This window comes from Cuculus canorus, chromosome 5, assembly GCF_017976375.1.
Source record: "Cuculus canorus isolate bCucCan1 chromosome 5, bCucCan1.pri, whole genome shotgun sequence".
Taxonomy (NCBI): Eukaryota; Metazoa; Chordata; class Aves; order Cuculiformes; family Cuculidae; genus Cuculus; species Cuculus canorus.
The window spans coordinates 59,076,357-59,096,708 of record NC_071405.1 but is presented as its reverse complement, the minus strand read 5'-3'; the positions used below and the strand labels follow the sequence as shown (position 1 = coordinate 59,096,708).

At 33.3% G+C, this 20,352-nt stretch overlaps 1 protein-coding gene across 5 annotated transcripts in view; it reads left to right on the top strand.

Moving 5' to 3' along the window:
- The window catches only part of RYR3 (ryanodine receptor 3), a 220,382-nt gene that overhangs the window by 76,372 nt on the left and 123,658 nt on the right, over window positions 1-20,352 (top strand). For all 5 annotated transcript variants that reach the window (XM_054069060.1, XM_054069058.1, XM_054069057.1 and 2 more), the window contains exons 12-26: window positions 1,303-1,424; window positions 3,790-3,958; window positions 4,978-5,113; window positions 6,712-6,807; window positions 7,451-7,569; window positions 9,933-10,066; window positions 10,573-10,814; window positions 13,568-13,760; window positions 14,680-14,896; window positions 15,104-15,208; window positions 16,264-16,367; window positions 16,811-16,894; window positions 18,608-18,767; window positions 19,037-19,184; window positions 20,143-20,348. In XM_054069060.1, the coding sequence (XP_053925035.1) occupies window positions 1,303-1,424; window positions 3,790-3,958; window positions 4,978-5,113; window positions 6,712-6,807; window positions 7,451-7,569; window positions 9,933-10,066; window positions 10,573-10,814; window positions 13,568-13,760; window positions 14,680-14,896; window positions 15,104-15,208; window positions 16,264-16,367; window positions 16,811-16,894; window positions 18,608-18,767; window positions 19,037-19,184; window positions 20,143-20,348 (2,235 nt within the window). The remainder of the gene's footprint in view (window positions 1-1,302; window positions 1,425-3,789; window positions 3,959-4,977; window positions 5,114-6,711; window positions 6,808-7,450; window positions 7,570-9,932; window positions 10,067-10,572; window positions 10,815-13,567; window positions 13,761-14,679; window positions 14,897-15,103; window positions 15,209-16,263; window positions 16,368-16,810; window positions 16,895-18,607; window positions 18,768-19,036; window positions 19,185-20,142; window positions 20,349-20,352) is intronic.

The window sequence follows — 20,352 nt, the reverse complement described above, 5'->3', positions numbered from 1 at the left end:
ATGCCAAGTAAAAATTTGGGTTGTTTGCCTTTGGTGTAGTTTTGTAGAACTAGTAATCATGCTGTCTTTGTGAGACACAAATATGTAAGAAATTCTGACATCATTTATAAGGCTTCTGTTGCATGATATCTGCCAGAACTTTGATCTGATCTCTCTCTTTTGCCGAGATTGAAAAACGTACTTGAAGAAAGATGACCAATAAATAAACTAGTCTCCTACAAGATAATTTTGTCAATATACTCATTAAAAAATGTCTTCCCAGTGTTCTCTATGACATTTCAATGGATTCTGGCATCCAGATAAACTCATAGGGTGATGTTTGCCTCTTTTAAAAGCACTTCCTCACCATCTTGGAAGGAAAAGAGAACATGTGTACTTTGGATCCTATATGACTGTATGTATAAAAAAGCTGTTGTTAAATAACCTTCCCACCCCTTAGTAGCAGAAAGCACCTGTATAACATTATTCTTCTCTTTGTTAACTATCCAGTGCCTTCAGAATTACTCGGCTAACTGGGAAGTTGGTCAACACATTTTTACTATCTCAGAGCTAGAAAAAAATTTTTCAGTGGAAAATTCAATAGCTTTTATTTTAGGCAGGAGAAGCAGGATAATACATTTAATTCTTACAAAAGTGCTGTAGGATTTTAATGACTCAAAATGATCAAGACTTGTTTTTGTGATAGCTAAAAATTATGGTGACTTTAAATGAAATTGAGTATTAATTTGAAGAGAAAATTAAAACCCCATCAAAGGATCTCTGCTATTACTTGGAGTTCATATGGCGTTCACATCTGGTTCTGGTAAGAATACAAGATAATGTGTAGAGAATAGTTAACTGCGTCAGAAATTGCTCATAAATGTTGTTTCTCCTTTAGCTGCATTGTAACTTTTAGGATATTTGTCATTCCAGCTTGATTTTTCTTGTCAGTAGTCTTTTTATTGATGAATACTTCCGTAAATGATGCTTAAGGTGGTGAAGATTCTCTTTTGCTGACAGCCAGAATATCGAATGACATGTTTTGTTTCATTTGGAAAATATTCAATGCTTATACGTTTAATGAGTTGTGGGTGAATAAAGGTATATAAGGTATATTAAAACCCTTCTCTGATTAATTTTTATGTGATACTATTGAATTCATAATTAATTAATAAACAGTTGTATAGATAAGGTGATTAACAAATAGTAGCTCAGTAAATAAGCCATTACTATTTTCAGTGCAGTATTGCAGTAAATTACAAAACTTTTCAAGACACTAAGGCTTTTTACATAATTATTGTGATAATTAATGACTTTCAATAGGTTATACTGCACCAAGAAGGCCATATGGATGATGGTCTAACCTTACAAAGATGTCAACATGAGGAATCCCAGGCTGCTCGAATCATTCGCAACACTACAAGCTTATTCAGCCAGTTTATAAGGTAGTTGGTCCCATCTTATATGTTTGTATTTAAAAGTATTCTGAAATGATATTTTCTTTAACAGAATCCTTACTACCTGCTTTCAAGTATTTGTATTTAGAATGCCATTGAATAGATAAAACAGTTGCTTTAAGATTATTTATGTGAAATCTAGTACCTTGAAGCCAGAAGCAAACTAGATCATAATCCAGGCTGAAGAAAACATGGTAAATGATCTCAGTATATCTCTGTTAGTAGGTTTTCTACAGTAGCTAGAACTTCACAATATTAATAAAAGTGTTCTTATCTTTCTATTTTCTCGGTAGACCTAATATTACAGCTAAGTCCATTCAGTTTTGTCAGAGTATTTGAAAGGTATATTGATACCTAATACTTTATAGATCAAAAGTATGATGGGAAACCATAGTAGCTCTGGGCCTATGCAAATAAACAACAGAAGAAAGTACAAAATAGCTCTCTGCAAGTCTGGGAGAATACTAGTTTATTGCCTTCAAAATCCGGGCAAAACATTTTACTTGTATCTTTTCAATAACCTATCCTGTCGGTCCTCCTACTTCTCTGTCACCTCTCTGATTGTATCTGGAAATTTTAAAGATCCAGAGGAGAGGCAGTCCTCTCTGGTGAACTCTATGCAGTGTAACAGATCGTGGACAGTAACAACAATTAGGATAGAAGGCTAAATGTCAGCTGAGAAGGTAAAAGGAACAACTTTTTAATTTCTCTTTCTAAGCCAAATTATTACATGAACATTCCTAAATCTCCCATTTAAACTAACATGTTTATTTGCAGTGGAGTGGATTTATGCATATTCAAAGTCAGTAACATATCTCAGAAGAGAGGCATTGACTTTATCTTGTTTTGAGGAAGAATCAAAGTTGTGATTTTAAGAATTTAAAATAAAATCAATAGATTTACCTTATGAATAGTATTTATCTTCCAAATCTTTGCTGTACCAGTGGGCAATGCAGTTAGTAATTATACCTTAGTAAGAACTGTCCAAGATTGGGCTGTTCCACTAACTGTATAAGAAAACTCAAAAACAAATGTGAAAAGAGTGGTGGTTATTTTCACAGATTAGAACGTCAAAGGTCTTGGATATATGGGCACTGTGTAACATTCAATATATGAGTGAGCTAATCATAGAGTCAATATTACAAAGGATATTAAGAAGTCATGGAAATGGAACAATTTCAAGTGACATCAGACTTTCTCTGTCATAATCTTAATTTATTGAGAAGGTTATATAAAGAACTGTACTTGTTAAGTAATTGCCTAATATAGTTGCCACACACGGACAACATAATACCTTTTTTTGTATGGAAAGTTACAGTCCTGTCCAATAGCAAAACTTATGTGTTGGACAGGAATATCATTTAAACCAGTATATCTAAATTGGTGTGTTGCTGACTGAAGAGCTGTGGTGTCCTCAGGAGATGCTGAATCTTAACAAATCATTGACAAAATGAGCACAAAAAGATACTGTGTTTATTTCATCCCTAATTTGGTTCTCTGGATCCAAAGTAATATTTAAGCAGTAATATTTATTAAGTAGATTTTCTGAATTAAAATTTGACTTGCTTTCACCATATTAATACACTGACTTTGGCTTAATTTTTCCAGTCCTCTTGAAGTATGTGTGTGCTTAAAACAGTTTGTCCTACTGTTGCATTTGTATTTGCTGTCCTGAGGATACAAAACCAGAACCACCTCAGCTCCTCCTAGATTGTACTGTTTATAGTAGTGAGTCAGATCCTGAAAAACTGGGTTGTCATCCAAGACTGAGGAAATGCTTTAACAGGAAAGAGACATTATTTCACTGACTGTTGAGATTCCTTGAAACGTGTTCTATTTTAAAATCCCATCCTTTATTTTCTGTATAGAGTTGATACAGAAGATGTAATTAATGTTTAGGATTACTTGTTATTTTTTGTTCTTTGTCTAGAAGACTGGGATTTTGCAGCCTCAATAACTGCTACTATTTTATTTTGAATATTACACCTATATAAAAAATAGATTTAAAGCATCTAAACAAAATCAGTTACTCTAAGAAAGTACTTTGGTATGTCCTTCATCTCTGTTTCATCTTCTTGCTGACTTTTTTCTTCTGATCATTTTTTAAAAATCATTCTCTTTATATACATCGGTGCAGAAAGAGAAACACGATGCCACTTTAGGAAGCTCTGAGTGCTGGACATCCAAAGAACAGATATTTGAATTATTTGAAATTTAGATCAGCTGTTGCTCATCTATGTATATCATATGTATAACAAGACCAGATTTAGAATATAGTCTGCTACATGATACTGCAAATGATACTGTGGAAATGAATAATGCTTCTGGTCATTCTCTTTGTGGTTTTCCATAGTGGAAACAACAGAACACTATCGCCCACTGCCCTGCCTGTTGAGGAGATGGCTCAGACTCTGCAAGACCTAATTACTTACTTCCAGCTTCCCGAAGAAGACCTGGAACATGAAGATAAGCAAAGCAAGCTTCGGTCACTCAAAAACAGACAAAATCTATTCAAAGAAGAGGTGAAGAGAGAGGAATTGTTATATTCCTTTAATTTTAAGCGTATCTTGTTACAAACATTGAGAAGAAAATAAACATCATAATCTAGATGCATGCATATGATTTATAATATAAAGTTCTGAAGCTGATCTATATATAAAGTAGACCATAATACAATATGATAACTTCCTGTTACTTATTTTTCATTTCCAAACTTGTCACGGGCCACGTGCTCTCTCTCATAAAATTTGGTGTTAATACTTCTGAGCATCTTTAAACAGATGTCATTTTTAAAAGAAATTATTGTGACAAGAATTTTCTTTTTCTCTCTATGAAGTAATAAATTCTAGATATCCCAAATGAATATTAAAACTTGTATAATTGATAGATGTTATTTCTAATGTCTTGTCTGTCCACTGGGATGTGAAACATGAACTCTATAAATATCTACACTAGTTTTAAAGAAAGTCCTGTATTGCATAATTGTAGAATTGCTCCTCTCTGAAAATGGAATACACCCAGTATAAATAGGAAATATATTTTACAATTTCAATACCATTTTAGTCTGCAATCAAACTGAAGTTAAAAATCTATTCTAGTATTCTAACTTCTCAATTTTACAGATTTTTTTATTGTATAGTAAAAGTTCCAACTTTTCCAATAGACAAAAATAGAAAGAAAGAAAATAGAAAGAAAATTTCTTTCTCTATAAATTTAAAGTGTTTTTTTCCCCTGTGTAATGATGATTTTATGTAAAAAAGATTCTGTTCACAAAAATTATAAAAGCCTTTATTGTCAGCTTTGTTTATTCCTTACTTTGTATAATACTAACCTCAATAAGCAGAGAATATTATAGAATCTTTCTCTAAAATGGGTGACTTTTATCTAGAAAAATGCTTATTCAAATCTTGTAAGCACAATAGGTTCTTTTAATCTAAGATGACACAGCTTTTTAATATGTACAGGAAAAAATATTTAAAAAGGACAACAACAAATGCTTTTTCATATACATTTGCCTTTCTTCTCTGTCATCTACATTTAGGGAATGCTGGCATTAGTTTTGAATTGTATTGATCGCTTAAATGACTACAACAGTGCAGCTCATTTTGCTGGAATTGCAAGAGAAGAACACGGTACAGCATGGAAAGAAATTTTGAATCTCCTTTATAAATTGTTAGGTAAGTTCTTCAATAATTCGTTAATGTGAAAAAACAGAATATGTATTCTTTATATCCTACTTGCAGCTTCACTACCGAAGATTAAGTTGTGTGTTATTCATTCTGTTGTGTGATTTACTTCCCTATACTTACTGATATTTATTACATAGTTCATTGAGTCATGTTACAGCAGAAAAACGAATCTCAGCTAGGAAAAGCACTGGTGCAGCATGCCAAATGCATATATTTTTAAAAATGTATCTTATTTAAATGTACCTATATTATGCAAATACGTGTGAATTATTATTTTAAAAATTAGAAAAACTGGAAAACAGTCTTCATATATGAAGGTGAAGGGAAGCCTAAAAGTAATACTCTGAACTTTCAGGTCTACTGAATCCATGTTTGTCAACTGAGGCTTAGATTTTTAAATGTTAATATAGATTTAAGTGGCTTAAATCATTGCCATGCTTTCTAGAGTGAACTGCTTCTGTGTTGTAGGGCCAAAATAATAGATAAGAAGTATGTATAGGTGTATTTCCTTAAATCACTAATTTGATACTTAAATTGCGTAATCCCTCACATAGGAGAATCTTGTCTTTGGAGGGCATTTAAGTACACTCTGATTTCATTACAAAGAAAGTTAGTCCTGAACCAAAGTAAAAAAAACAAGTCAAGAGTTAGGACGAGAACAAACAAAAATGCGGAAGGAGTGTGTGTGCTTTGGAGAATGTCATTCATATAGCACAGCCATGCAGATGCTTCTGGTAAAATCTCACTGATTTAGAAAGTAATGAGATACTATCAGCTGCATTTTGCTAGCCTTAGAGTTTAAAGAAAAGTAGGATGTAAAAAAAACCCTCTTTATTGCTATGTAGATCTCTGCAGACTTAGTCCTGATTGTCTTCTGCAGGTATGTCTTCAACATGCTTGCTCTCATGTAATAAATATTAAATTAGTGCTTTGTAATAAAAATCCTTGACAATTGTACATGAAAGGCTTGTTTTGTTGTTCTTCTGTGATCAGTAATAACTTCTGGAAGAAAAATAGTCAGCATTTCTTGAAATATTGAATGCTGATGGCCTTTCAAAGTATAGTCAAATAACATTGTGCCCTGCTGAAGACAAAAAGCTATTCCTGTATAACATGTTTTAATCGGAAAGTAGAGCTAAAGAACACAGTACCCCACCTGCAACTGTGGTTAAACTTCTGCATCTGATCTTCCTACTCATTGATTGGAAGAGATAGAAAAAGAAGTGCTTCAGTCCCTTGATCAAGGCAGTGCTTGACATTTGCATCAAACAAGGCAGATTATTTCTTTTTAAATTTAACAATTAAATAAAACATAAGTAAAACATGTTTTTCACTGAAGTTCTTGTTTATCCAGTAGACCAATGTCAACTGCAAAAACTACGTGCTCTTTAGAAGTTATGTCAGTAGATCATATTCTAATTAATGAAAATCTTAATTGTTTATCACTGTTGTCTACGTGTATTTAGGATTTGTCTGTTATTTATTGTCATTATTATTAAAATGTTATTAAAATACATACGATTATCATTGGTGATTTCAAACGGAAATTTCCTGTTATAAAATTATACTGTGTGGATTTTCCCCAGCTGCTCTCATTCGTGGCAACAGAAACAATTGTACTCAGTTTTCCAGAAACCTTGACTGGCTAATAAGTAAATTGGACAGATTAGAATCTTCCTCAGGTAAGACTCACATTTTTTTAATGTAATTTAAATATCAATACACCATACACAACTGTCTTATGTTATAAATAAATGTCAGAGCACTTTTATTTGAATACGTGTTAAAAAACAAAAACATTGTTTGTTTGTTTGTTTTTTAAATGAGTCAAGTAATGCATTTAAACAGACATTTTTGTGGCATTTGTTGGGTTCCATATATTTGGTATGTTTGAATTGGTGTTGAATGCATCTTCAATGAATTAATGGATTGGGTCAGGGAGTATCGAGTCTACTGTCCTGTTGCTATGAATAACACCAGAGGTGTTTGTGGGCAAAAGTGCAAATAACATCTATATATAGAGAGAGGGAAGGGTTTTTCCACTACAGGGTGTTCAACAAAGTATCTTTCATTTTTCTCCAGTAGTTTTAAAATTGTGGCTATTTTCAAGAGAAAACATAAATTAACAGCTTCGTAATGCATTTATGTTTAATGCAGTTCACATCATAGTCATATCAATACTCTCTTAAAATGTTTTCATTCTCTTCTTGGGCTGGGAAAAAAGACTGCATCTCTTAAGATACTCCATTCTTTACTTAGCTTTTAGATTTTGTTCAGTTGCACAGATGATTTAATGACAACATTATTTCTGTGCCCTCCATACAGGTATTTTGGAAGTGTTGCACTGCATCTTAATTGAAAGCCCAGAAGCTTTAAATGTAATAGCAGAGGAGCACATCAAATCTATTATTTCATTATTGGATAAACATGGGCGCAATTACAAGGTATGTTTGGAAAAACTAAGGATTTATTCATAATCTTACAATGATTTGTGGAAAAAAATGTCTGCGTGGAAATATGTGATTCTAGTAATTCTAGTACCTTTAAAAGAATAAAATAACCCTGAAGTACATCTGAAAAACTGCTTTGTTGAAATTAAATGAATGTGAAATATAAAGTTGCTCTTCAGTTTTAAATTTAGCAAATATGTGTGACAAGCAGATAGCTAAGAAATATTGATATCCAGACAGAACTCTGGATTTGCTGAGAAAATTAAGCATTCTGACAGATAGGGTAGTTTGCTTTGTAATGCAGGTCTCTGCAGAAGCAGTAAACTACTATTGTTGTAGCCGCACAAAGACAGAACTAAATCCGCAAAGTCATTCTTCACTTGAGTATTAATAATTGCAGGAGAAAAGAACAAAATGAAATGAGAAATCAGAAAAATCATAGAATCACTAGGTTGGAAAAGGCCTTTGAGATTATCAAGCCAAATCATACCTGCCAGTTTTTACCTAGCGGAGGGTCTGCCTGTCCAGGTCAACATGCAATCCATTATGATAGAAGAAGGTGAACACAGTTTCTGGCTGGGATCATCATTACATCACAACACAGAGAATGCAGTTTTACATGTGATTTTTTTTACCTTTCCTTCCTCAATTGAAATTTTATTTGAAAGACTGATAATCTTCAGGAAGAACAGTGGAAGTTTTATTGAATAGAAATTGCTGATTTACAGGGGAAGGTAATATGGAGAACCTAACCAACTACAGATATGGAAAAAAGCATTTTAAAGCACAGTTAATGAGCATGAACCGATGTAAGTAGTCATAAGAAGAAAAGGTGAAATTACAGCAGTAAATTTAGATTACTGTTTTTAGTTGTTAACAAAGTTATTGTACTGCGCCAATCACCTACAAAGAGAGGATTTCAACTGGAGCGTCCTAATGTGGACCTCATAGTGTGAACTTAAATCAGAAAAGGAAAATGTTGCATTCAGGAGAATTAGACCGGATAACAGATTTGTGCATTTCCATTTGTAATGTCTTTGACTAAAGATTAGTTAGGAATGAAGTAATGAATGTATTTGTTACTCAGAAATAGTATATCGTCTCGTCCTACTACATTAGAAATTCCGCTGTAATTTAGGAAAAAAAGAAACAGCGATATTATTAATCAAAATAGTCTTAGAAATTTGTGATTTGAAGGATTTCTTAATGAAAAGCCTTGTGTCATAAATATGGTCAGGAAGTGCATAGAGATTATTTAGAGAATTTTTATGTAAATAACCTAATTAAGATACTTTGCAGCTGAGCACTGGTCAGAGTTTCTGTGGTTATTTAAGTTACTACCTCTATCCTTTTGCTAGAGGTTACTGCTCAATCACGGAGATGGTAGAAAGGAAAATGCATGGGCTTGTACATAGCAAAGTTCATAACATATTAGCTTAAACGCCTATTGAGAGTGGTTTTGTGCTAATCCACCGGGCAGATAACAGGAGTGGCTAAACTAAATGTTCTGTTCTGCTGCTACTTGTGTTGTATGAATTTCCAAAATGGTAATCAACAGTGTGAAGATGGTGCTTTGTCTTGGAGATGGTCAGTAGATGATTTGGGCTCATTGTTCAGTGATTCCTTGTCAGAGCTCAAGTGCATCTTTAAGCTTCTCAGTTTTTTGCAGAAGTGTAAGCTTTGACAATCAGCATTGAACACTAATTTACTGTGTTCTCTCTTCCACAACCTTTTGCCTCAGTAATCTGTGGGAGAACTATGTCAATCTCTTTCACTCTTCAGACTATGACCAAAAAAATAAAGCTGAAATTTTAGAATAAGATATTTCTGAAACTCTGTTTTGCTTTATAGTGATTTTTTTTTTTAAATAAATGGATTACTTGTATTGGAAACACGCTTTCAGAACAGATTCACAAGCAGTCTGACAACTGCAGTTGAGAACTGTCCACTAATTTTGCTCAGATTTTTGACTGTAGTACGTTCCTAAAAGAGTTTAGTTTTACTTGTCAAACTTTCAACGAGATTTAATTTAAAAAATTGTATTGAGTTGACGTACAGCTGTTCTACTTTTGCTTTTTTCTGACAGCAATGACAATACAGAATCTCAAAGGAAGGTTTTATGAGGCATTTTGCAAACCCTATGTTCTGAATTTGTGTTCCACAAATGTTTGTTGTGCTCTATCAGTAGTACAGACTACGCTTAGACCATATATGTGAAAAATAACTGAAAAATAATAAAGATAATGATAATTAAATTCCTTCATTTAGGTCTACTCTGAATGCAAATTAAGCTAACATCTGAATAATAGTATATGCAGCTGCCTTTACCTGCCTTTCTTCTAATTTTTTCTTATAAGGTTCTTGATGTGCTTTGTTCTCTCTGTGTTTGTAATGGAGTTGCAGTTCGTGCCAATCAAAATTTGATCTGTGACAATCTACTGCCTAGAAGAGACTTACTCTTGCAAACACGTTTGATTAATGATGTGACAAGGTATAGCAACATGTTTTATTGTTCTATTAGAAAAAATGGAACTCAGATGTCTTTAATAATCAGTTGAAGAAAATACTGTAAGATTTCAAGATTAAGATGCACATTTTAGAAGTGTTTATGTATTAACTTCTGAAAAACTCATTTTTATTATCAATATGGCAGTTGTAATTGAAATTGTGCCGAAAAAGAATTTTCTAATTGTAAGATCTGTTCTGAAATGGAAGGATGAAAGTTGTTTGTTCCTGGTTTGTTTTTTTTTTTTATTTTAGGAAATTAATGTATTAACCCTCTTTTGACTATACATTTTCCAAAGCACAGAACCTATATCTTGGAAGATGATTCTACAGCAGCTTTATAAAGTCATAAAATGGATCACTATTTAAAATATTATAAGCAAAATGTGGACATCTACCTTGTTATTGTATTTGCAATGTGGATTTGACTATTATGCAACAATATAATTTGATGTCGCATTCACACTAACCGGCTTACATTTTCTTTCTTAGCATAAGGCCAAATATATTTTTGGGTGTTGCTGAGGGCTCTGCACAATACAAGAAGTGGTACTTTGAGTTAATAATTGATCAGGTTGATCCATTCTTGACGGCAGAACCTACCCATTTACGAGTTGGATGGGCCTCTACTTCAGGTTATGCCCCCTATCCTGGAGGTGGGGAAGGATGGGGAGGCAATGGAGTTGGTGATGACCTGTACTCTTATGGTTTTGATGGCCTTCATCTCTGGTCTGGTAAGTACACTGTTCGCTTCCGCTTATTCTTATGTTTAGGACTTACTTACCTTTATCTTCAATGCCTGTGTGTATATAACATGCTATTTTATACCAAGTTACATGTAGAACTCCAGGATATCATTAAGTTATTTAGAATTTCAGATCAGACTTCTTGCCTGAGACTTTAGTCAAAATCTGATTATACCAGTTAGGCTTATTAGCAGACTGCTTCTATTTTCATGAGTTTGATAAAAAATGGCATTTTCCAGATTTAGATCAATATTGCCTTAAGTCTATCCATTCAGATTCAATGGATGTACTGATTTCAGATGAATTCATTGTGTATGGATCTACATTTGCAGTATTCCTTCTCCTTGTACATAGAGTTGAAGTAAAATGATGTTACTATCCTTACACCTATTAATGGATTTGATAAATTGAATTTAAATTTTGATAGTTTCATAAAAGATAATTTGGGCAATGAGAAATAAGAATTGCCACACCATTGCCAACTTCAGGTTTTTTTAGAAGATGAATTTATGTAGTGTGATATCAAACTGAAAGTCTGTAGTTGCTATGCTGTTTGAAAAAACCATTTTTCATATTGTTATCTAAAATAGGATTAGAAAAAATAGTTTCTCTATGAATGGTTCTTAATATCTGTGGTAATCTAGAAGACTTGATTAGTACTGCGGTGAAGTAGATACATTTGCAGTTTATGAAGAAGAGAGCTAATTGATGCCAGTAAATGCATAATTTGTGTTTGCTTAAGGATCAGTGATTGTAGTCTTATTAGCCATTCTTCATTCAAGCAGCTTGAAGATGTTAGTGGACTGAGTTAACGGAAGAGTGGAAGTCACTTTAAGAATTTAACTTCCTATGTTTCCTGTCAAAATCTTTGAAAATTTGCTCAAAAAGTTTGGAAAAAACTTCAGTATGAGCACACTCTATCGGTCTATCTCAATGTAATGAATTTATTTCTTGAGTGTGTAACCATGCATGAACATTCAGAACTTTGAGGAAAAAAATAGACATTGTTTCAGTGCTTGTGTGTACATTCTTTAATTGTTAAGCTGTATGTTATTTCTCTTTCCAGATGTCTCTTGCATACAGTAAATTATGGGTTTTTTTTAGTTAATTCAATTTGTGGCTTGTGTTTTGTTTAGTGTACAGTATTAAAGGCATGGAGGCAAAATCATTAATTTCCTCGTATTTCTTAGTGCCCTGAAATTCCATATACAGCTAAGTGCTCTTTAATTGCTCAGATAAAAGCAGTGTGGGGCCATGCAATTAAAAGATGTGCTGTGAATACAGAGTACATAAATATGCTGAACTTGATCTTATGGCCTTAATTCTAACCTTCCCTAATGTGAGAGTGTTTGACTTTTCAATTATATTAGCTTTGTTCTAGCATAGGGTTTTGTATATAAAATACCTGTGTGTGTGCGTGCACGCACATGCATAATTCGTTGGGTTTTTTGAGCACTACTGAGCAATTCTCAAATGACAGAAATAATTATTTTGGGGAGTAGGGTGGGAGAAACCTGTAATATACTCCATTAGAAATGGGTGAATAAATCATTAATACGAAATTAAACAGTAATTGAACCTCTGAAATACAGCACCGGAAAGTCTCTTAAATCTTATCTGCAGCAATGAGGGAAAATTCTGAAAGCTTAAACTCTCCTGAAGAGTTAACCTTATTGTTCTTAAGAAGTTTCAAACACAATCATTTGGAATAGTGCTTAACTGCTTAATTAGGCTTGCTTTACAACTAAAATTCAATGTTTTCAAGGGAATTATTTTGAAAGGAATTCCGAAGAGATATTCCTTGGCTAAAAATATACTCAGATACTCAAGTACAGGTGAAAAACTGCAGTTATATGTAAATGTGTATAGTTGGATTACTTCAGTTATATTATCTCTAGTTAATTGTTATTATTATCTCTAGCTAATTGTTATTATAATTGCTGATTCGTGTGCATTTTCCCAGGTGGGAAAATGAAATTCCATCTGTTTAGTCTATGGCTGTAGGTAATAAAGAAAAACTCGCCTATTAAATTTTTGATTCATTTTTTGATAACTCAGTAAACCATTCTTCCTCTTCATATTGTAAACCTGGATTATTTGTCAAAATCACAGCTCCAGTGGAACTCTATTTGTCAAAATCACAGTTTCCAGTGAAACAGTGGAATGGTTTGGGTTGGAAGAGACCTTTAAAAATCATCTAGTCCAACTCCCCTGCCACGTACAGGGGGACCTTTCACTGGAATGCTCAAAGCCCTGTCCAAACTCACCATGAACACTTCCATTGATGAAGTGCCCAGAACTCTGGGAACCTGTTTCAGTGTCTCACCACTGGGTATTCACAGATATGGGAATTTGTTATTTCACTAATAACTAAAGAAAAAATTAAAGATATATCAATGTTATCTTTACAAAGAGGCCATCTTTTACTGTGCCTCAGTATTCTTGCATCAGACTACAGTGTGAATTTTTGTGATTTCAGCTGAGCGTGTTCTGTCTTGCTAACATTGTCAGAGGTCTCAAATGGTTTGCTCAGTTTATGTACTTTTCTGCCACATATTATTTTGAAGAAGGTTGACTCTGTCTCTAAAAGCAGAACTCTTCATGAAGCAGATGAACGCAAAATCTTGTTTTCATGACTAAGAACAAAAAAGTTGCTTTTTTTTGTTTTTTTTAGGAAATAATTCCATTAAACCTGTAAGAATCTACTTTAAGCTTCTGATTGCTGAATACTTTTATCCTAGGCCGAGTACCCAGAGCTGTAGCATCTGTCAATCAGCATTTATTAGCATCTGATGATGTGGTTAGCTGCTGCTTGGATTTGGGTGTACCCAGCATTTCATTCCGCATTAATGGACAACCAGTCCAAGGAATGTTTGAGAACTTCAGTACAGAAGGGTTTTTCTTCCCTGTTGTAAGCTTATCAGCAGGTGTAAAGTAAGTGCTACTTAATACTAATTGTTTTCTTTGCTGTTTTGTCATAAAATATTGTCCGAATTTATATACGATTTGTTCTATTTTGTTGTTTCCGTTTAGCCCAGCCACCAGCTGGGAGGGAGACAGGCAGAAAAGTACTGATATACTCAGTGATGATATCGCTTAAGGGTGAAATGTGAATCTGTTAGCAATCTGACCAAGTCATGGTGTCTGAAAATTATTTTATGGGTATTTGGTGACCTTGGGGAAATTAATTTTGTCTCTTTCCAATTATCAATGAAAAAAGCACATTAGAAACACAGCACCACATTTAGCACTAATTAAAATTCTCACTGGCTTTCTCAGCAGGGACTGAAAAACCTAAATTATCATGAAAACCCATGTTATCTTCATAGAAGGAAACACAAAGAACTGATGAGAAACTGTTTTGGAAACTTGTTACTAATATTGCCTACTTCTTACCTGTTTTATACCTAAAATACTGAGATTCAAACTTATCATTTTCAGACTTATTGTTATCATTCAGAAAACATTCTGCAACTGTCAATCTACTTATGTGGCCAAAATACTTGCATTGACATTACGAAGACAACACAGTAACAAAAGACAAGCTCTTCCACTGTTATGATATATTATATTTATGTTGAATATATACTACTGAATTGATTTTTTTCTTTTTTTTTATTTTTTTGCTTTGGCCAAAACATTTTTTTTAAAAATAGTGAGTAGATGATGATCTTATTTATCGTATCTGCTAGCATGGATACTTGGCAACTCTTTGGTGTTTATCAAAACATTAAATATACCTGCATTTTTGTAAACTATATTCAAATAAATTTTTTATTTTCTGAGTTATTTATTTGTAATGTTAATATATATTAACTTTAAGAGTATAATTTCTTCATTGAAAATTCCACAGAGTTCGCTTCTTATTGGGCGGACGACATGGAGAGTTTAAATTTCTGCCACCTGCTGGCTATGCTCCCTGTTATGAAGCATTGCTTCCGAAAGAGAAGATGAAACTGGAACCAGTGAAAGAATATAAGAGAGATTCTGATGGAGTGAGGGATTTTCTGGGAACAACACAATTCCTTTCCCAAGCTTCCTTTATTCCTTGTCCAATAGACACCAGTCAGGTATGTTAAAAATGCTATAATGGAATTGTAAAATATGTTTTAATAAAATACAAATTCCCAATATAAAAAATAAGCTAGCTTGCCACCTTCCTTAGCAATTCATGTGTTTGTTGTAATGTATCTAACTGAACTAGATGATCTTGGACATACAAGACAGTGTAAATAGAACCTTTTCTTATTTATGGAATTGTTATACTCTTTTCTTAGGTTGCTCTTCCTTTTCATCTTGAAAAGATCAGGGACAAACTAGCTGAAAATATCCATGAGCTGTGGGGAATGAATAAAATAGAACTGGGCTGGACATATGGAAAGGTATGTTTTGAATGTTCTGTCTGGGTAGTCACCTGTATTATGTTAAGTCTCCTACTCGGAGACCTGGATTTGGAAGTTGAACAGAGTATTTAAGAGTGGTCTAAATATTACTGTCAATAGATGAATGCTAGTGTAAGCTAGCAGGAGAGAGTGATATTAATTAGTGATAAGAAGGAGAATTTGGAATATAAACAGGGTACATATTTAGTACTGTAAGTAATTAACCATTTGAAAGAAATCTTAGTTGAGAAATGCAGTAGTTATACCAAGATGGAATTTTACTGAACACCATACCTGTAGCGAGTAACTCCTCAATGAACTCTTTAGTTACACTATAACTATTGGAGATCAAAGAGATAGCAGGCAAAAAGTCCATTGTGGAAACTTGCTTTTGTTGATAACAGAGACAGGGTTTGGGTGACTTTTTTATAAACATTCAAATTCATCAGATCTCATTTTTTTATTTAACTAGTTGCAGTTAAAACATCATTATAACGATCCCTTATAATGTGGTAACAGTTTGAAGAAAGTAAGACCATCTGAGCAACATTGTTTAAATGCATATGACCAGGCATTCCCTGCCCAATGAATGTCACCAAATGAAAAAAAACAGTTACAAGTGTAGACCAGAAGTATTATATTCAGAATATTATATTCAACAACTATTTTAAAAGAATGCTCTGCTTTATTTTTCCAGTAGAATTTTGAAAAAATTACCAAATGATTCTTTAAGGTTTTTGATTCAGAATGTGTACAACAGATCAGATCAATCGAGCATACATTGCTCAAGCATTCAGCATGAATGTTTATCGAGTTTGCAGATTTGCTTTCTTGTGTTTTGTTTATTTATGCAGAACACATGGAGTAGCTAGCTACACTCTTTATGATTTTGCTAGTTATGGGGGTACTTATAGTGTAAGTAATTGTCATTAAGCAAAAATATATAGTATTGATTACATTGTCTTCATTATTGCAAAGAATTAACTGACTTTTTACTCTGATTCTGCCTTGAACCTGTAATCAGGGAAGTACTCTTTTCTGTTGCCTTGTTGCAGATACGGGATGATAATAAAAGGCATCATCCTTGTCTTGTGGAATTCTCAAAATTGCCTGAGACAGAGAAGAATTATAATCTACAAATGTCAACTGAAACCCTCAAGTAAGCTTTAAATTTAACAGAAAGTAAAGGGCTTTTATTCATTATTTTTATTTTTCTTTAAGTACTTAATACTGTTGTAAGATGTAAAAACATCAGAATATCTCATTCCAAGTGTGTTCTGCTAATTTTGCTAGAGGTTCCAGGAACACATTCAGAGTGACTTAGAAAAATCCTATCTCTACAAATATGCAAAGAAAACTACACCAAAGCCTCTTGATTTTAATAAAATGGTATAACTTTCAAGACACAGATTAGGAGCTTTTGAGACTTTAAAGGTTTTATTAATTTTGATAATTTAAAATAAGTCCATTATTTTAAATGACTTCCTTGATTTTTAAATATCATTTGTTTTGTGTATTTATACTAAAACCAAACTAAATTAATGAAGTGGGTGAGCATTATAATGTTGTATTTCACTTCCACTTTTTTTTTAATGTTGGCAGAACCCTTTTGGCCCTTGGGTGTCACATTGTTCACGCTCATCCAGCAGCTGAGGAAGATCTGAAAAGAGTTAAACTTCCTAAAAAGTATGTGCCTTATGATAATTATTATACATTCTTTGTCACTACAGGCTATTAATTAAACAAAGCTTAGATTGTTTTAAAAGTACTGATTATGAACCCCATACCTGCTATGGATTTGCAAAGCACATGGTTGGTCCATCACCTTTGCATGTGATGTTGGTTTACTGTGAATTTACCTCGTGGAGTAATTAACAGAGACAATCACGTACTTAGACCACAAGCAATTATGTGTTACGTGATCTTGGAATAGATGCTTCAAAGCTAAAAGCAACATTTCAGTGCTTTTCTATCACCGAGCCAAGAACAATACGTGCTTATGTATATGTACATATATGTACAGATGACGGTAAATTTATCTACTTGAAACGGGTATACCATTTTCCCATAACTCCCATTACAATTTGCATCTCTCCTTTACTCCTCTCAAAGAAAATTTGTTCAATATGCATACATTTCCAGAGCCATAATTATTGCATTTTTAAGAAAAGAAAAACCAGAAAATTACAGTTCTTACAAAGTTGTACTTTTCTAGGAAATGTACATAAGCAGATTATTGCATAAAATATGATTAATTTTTTTGCTTTAATTTTTATTTGCTAGTTAAAATAGCTGAATGACTTTTCGTTTAGACATCTTTAAGTCATCAGTAGTTATGAACCCCAAAGCAGTTAAGATTAATCAAGGACTACATCTGTAATCTTGTCTGTGGAGATTCTGAAGTTCTCCCAGTACGGATGAAAGCACTGTCCTGCAACAGAAGTTTAAGACACAAACAGTGACTTGGATACTTGGCGTTTCACACCAGTTTATCAACCCACAAGATTCCTGTTTTCCTGAAAAATCTTTAACCATGAGAAACAAAGTCAGATTTTTAAAGAGAGGAGTAAAATAGATAGTTTTAGGGTATGGGAGATGGTAATCTTGATCCAGTTGATGACATAAATTAAAAAAAAAATAAAAGGAGCTATTCCCAAGGTTCATACTGCAGGTAGTCTGTCATAATACTAGTCTGATAGTATTGTCTTCAGTAACAGAACAAATAAATCTTAGTTTCTGACTTTTGTTAAAGTATCTGCTGCCTACATGATTCATCCTAACTGATGAAATAATCTGATTTGCGCAAGAGAGAGTCTGCATGTCTAAAATAGCAGAGGAGTCTTTATATACAGGAATGGAGAGGGTAATACCTATTACTAAAAAGCTACTAAACTTATTGTTCAGCGAAAAGTGGGAAGAACAATGTTTATTAAAATATGTTTTCTTCTGTTGGAAAAATAGTAACACAAATTTTGCAGACTAGTGTAAGAAAACATACTTCATAATGCTTACAAATAATTTCATAAGAAGTCATCATGCAGATCTTGAAAACAGAATTTACTTGAAGGTTTTAAATGACAAATATAAAAAATATAAAGACTAATCATTTAATAATAATTTATTTTTCTCATAGCAACTATTTAGGGATGTGCGTACAGATCTGGGTCACATTTAATTGGATAGGGTGCAAACAAGTAGGTGGAAAATGAGACTGCTAGAATAAGATTTATATCCTGCTCAATGACCAGATGCAATGCAGCATTTTTGCAAAGAAATGTGAGAATAAAGATTGAAAATTGGGGAGAGAAAGTGAAGCCCACTCTATGAATGCCACATAGATATCTTTAAATACCATCAGTGTGGTATCTTGACTCTCTGTTTTCCTTTGTCCACTTAAAGTTACATGATGTCAAATGGATATAAACCTGCCCCTCTTGATCTTTCTGAAGTGAAATTGTTACCTTCACAAGAATTTCTAGTTGATAAACTAGCAGAAAATGCACATAATGTCTGGGCAAAAGACAGAATAAAGCAAGGATGGACCTATGGCATTCAGCAGGTAAGGACTTTTTCAGATGCATTTGGAATAAGTAAATAACATAAGATTTGTTTTCTAGAACTTCAGTTCATTGGACTCTTAAATAAGAGGATAAATACTGAATGTCATGACTGGAAAAACTGTGGGGAGGGCAGGGAAAGAAGTCATGGTAGTCTAAGTAGATTGTCAAACCTTCAGCATACATTCTATCCAATTATTTATCCCATTATATAAAATCTTTGTGAAGCTTAAACAGTTTTTTTCTTGTTCTTTTTTATAACCCCTTTTAGGATCTTAAGAACAAACGTAATCCTCGGCTAGTGCCATATGCATTACTAGATGAACGTACTAAAAAATCAAACAGAGATAGTCTCCGTGAAGCCGTTAGAACATTTGCAGGCTACGGTTATAGTATTGAGCCACCTGACCAAGAGATAAGTATGTACTTTCAATAAGAATCATGGCCTTTTTTTTCCCCAGAGTGCTGGGAAAAAGCATAAAACACTGAAATAGGTAGGGAAAATATAAGATATGAATCAATAGTAGTGGGGTTCTGCGGTGGACTTTAATGAACGGTGCAAATATACTTTGTAAATGTCTTCTATATTACTTTGATGTATTCTTAAAATGATTTGTTGTAGTTAATGATATGATCATTCTAATTATCATTATTTTTGGATCAGAGAAAATCTGGACTGTGAATGGATGCACTGATTTTCATTTGGAAATAATGAAATAAATAAAATAATGTGGGATTAACTTAAAAGATTTTTTTTTTCTTGGCATACAGATTAATTTTGATGCTTCAAGCCAAAGTCAGGTCTTATTAAGTAGTCACAGAGGTGCACCAAGTTCAATGATTTCTTTTCTAAATCGGGAGCATAAATTTGTTTAGAAGGGTTTTTTTTTTTTTCATATTTGTTATACCATTGTAATTTTTTGACAAAAATCCAAACCTAAACCAAACTTATTTGTTTTCTTTTAAAAAATGTTCTAATTGTATTGACTTGTGCATGAAAATATTTTGTTGTATTATAATACTGCATTATTGCGTTGGATTTTATTGCACGTAGTAATCACACATTTCTGAAGATTCCTCTAGTCAGTTTTGCGTTGGGAGCTCTGTATTGAATGATACTTTGGCATATTCTGATTCTAAATAGGGATAATTACCCAACCTGTATAGAACTGGAGTGTGCTATCTTCTATGTGCTGCCTACTGTTCCCCTTTTTTAACTTTTACTGTTGAAATTCTTAAACATGCAGTGGTAGGTAATGGCTATTTTCAGAGAGAGAACTTACTGAGGACAGGTGAAAAATTAAATGGTGACATTTATAGTTTCATTTCATTGTAAGAAGTGATTTGTTGGGTTTTTTTTTTTGGTTTTTTTTATAGCTGACCAAACAGTGGAAAAAGTCAGCGTCGACAAGATACGATTTTTCAGAGCAGAACGGTCTTACGCAGTGAAGTCTGGAAAATGGTACTTCGAATTTGAAGCTGTGACAGGTGGAGATATGCGAGTTGGCTGGGCCAGGCCAGGCTGTCGACCTGACATAGAGTTGGGAGCTGATGATCAAGCATTTGTGTTTGAAGGAAGCAAAGTCA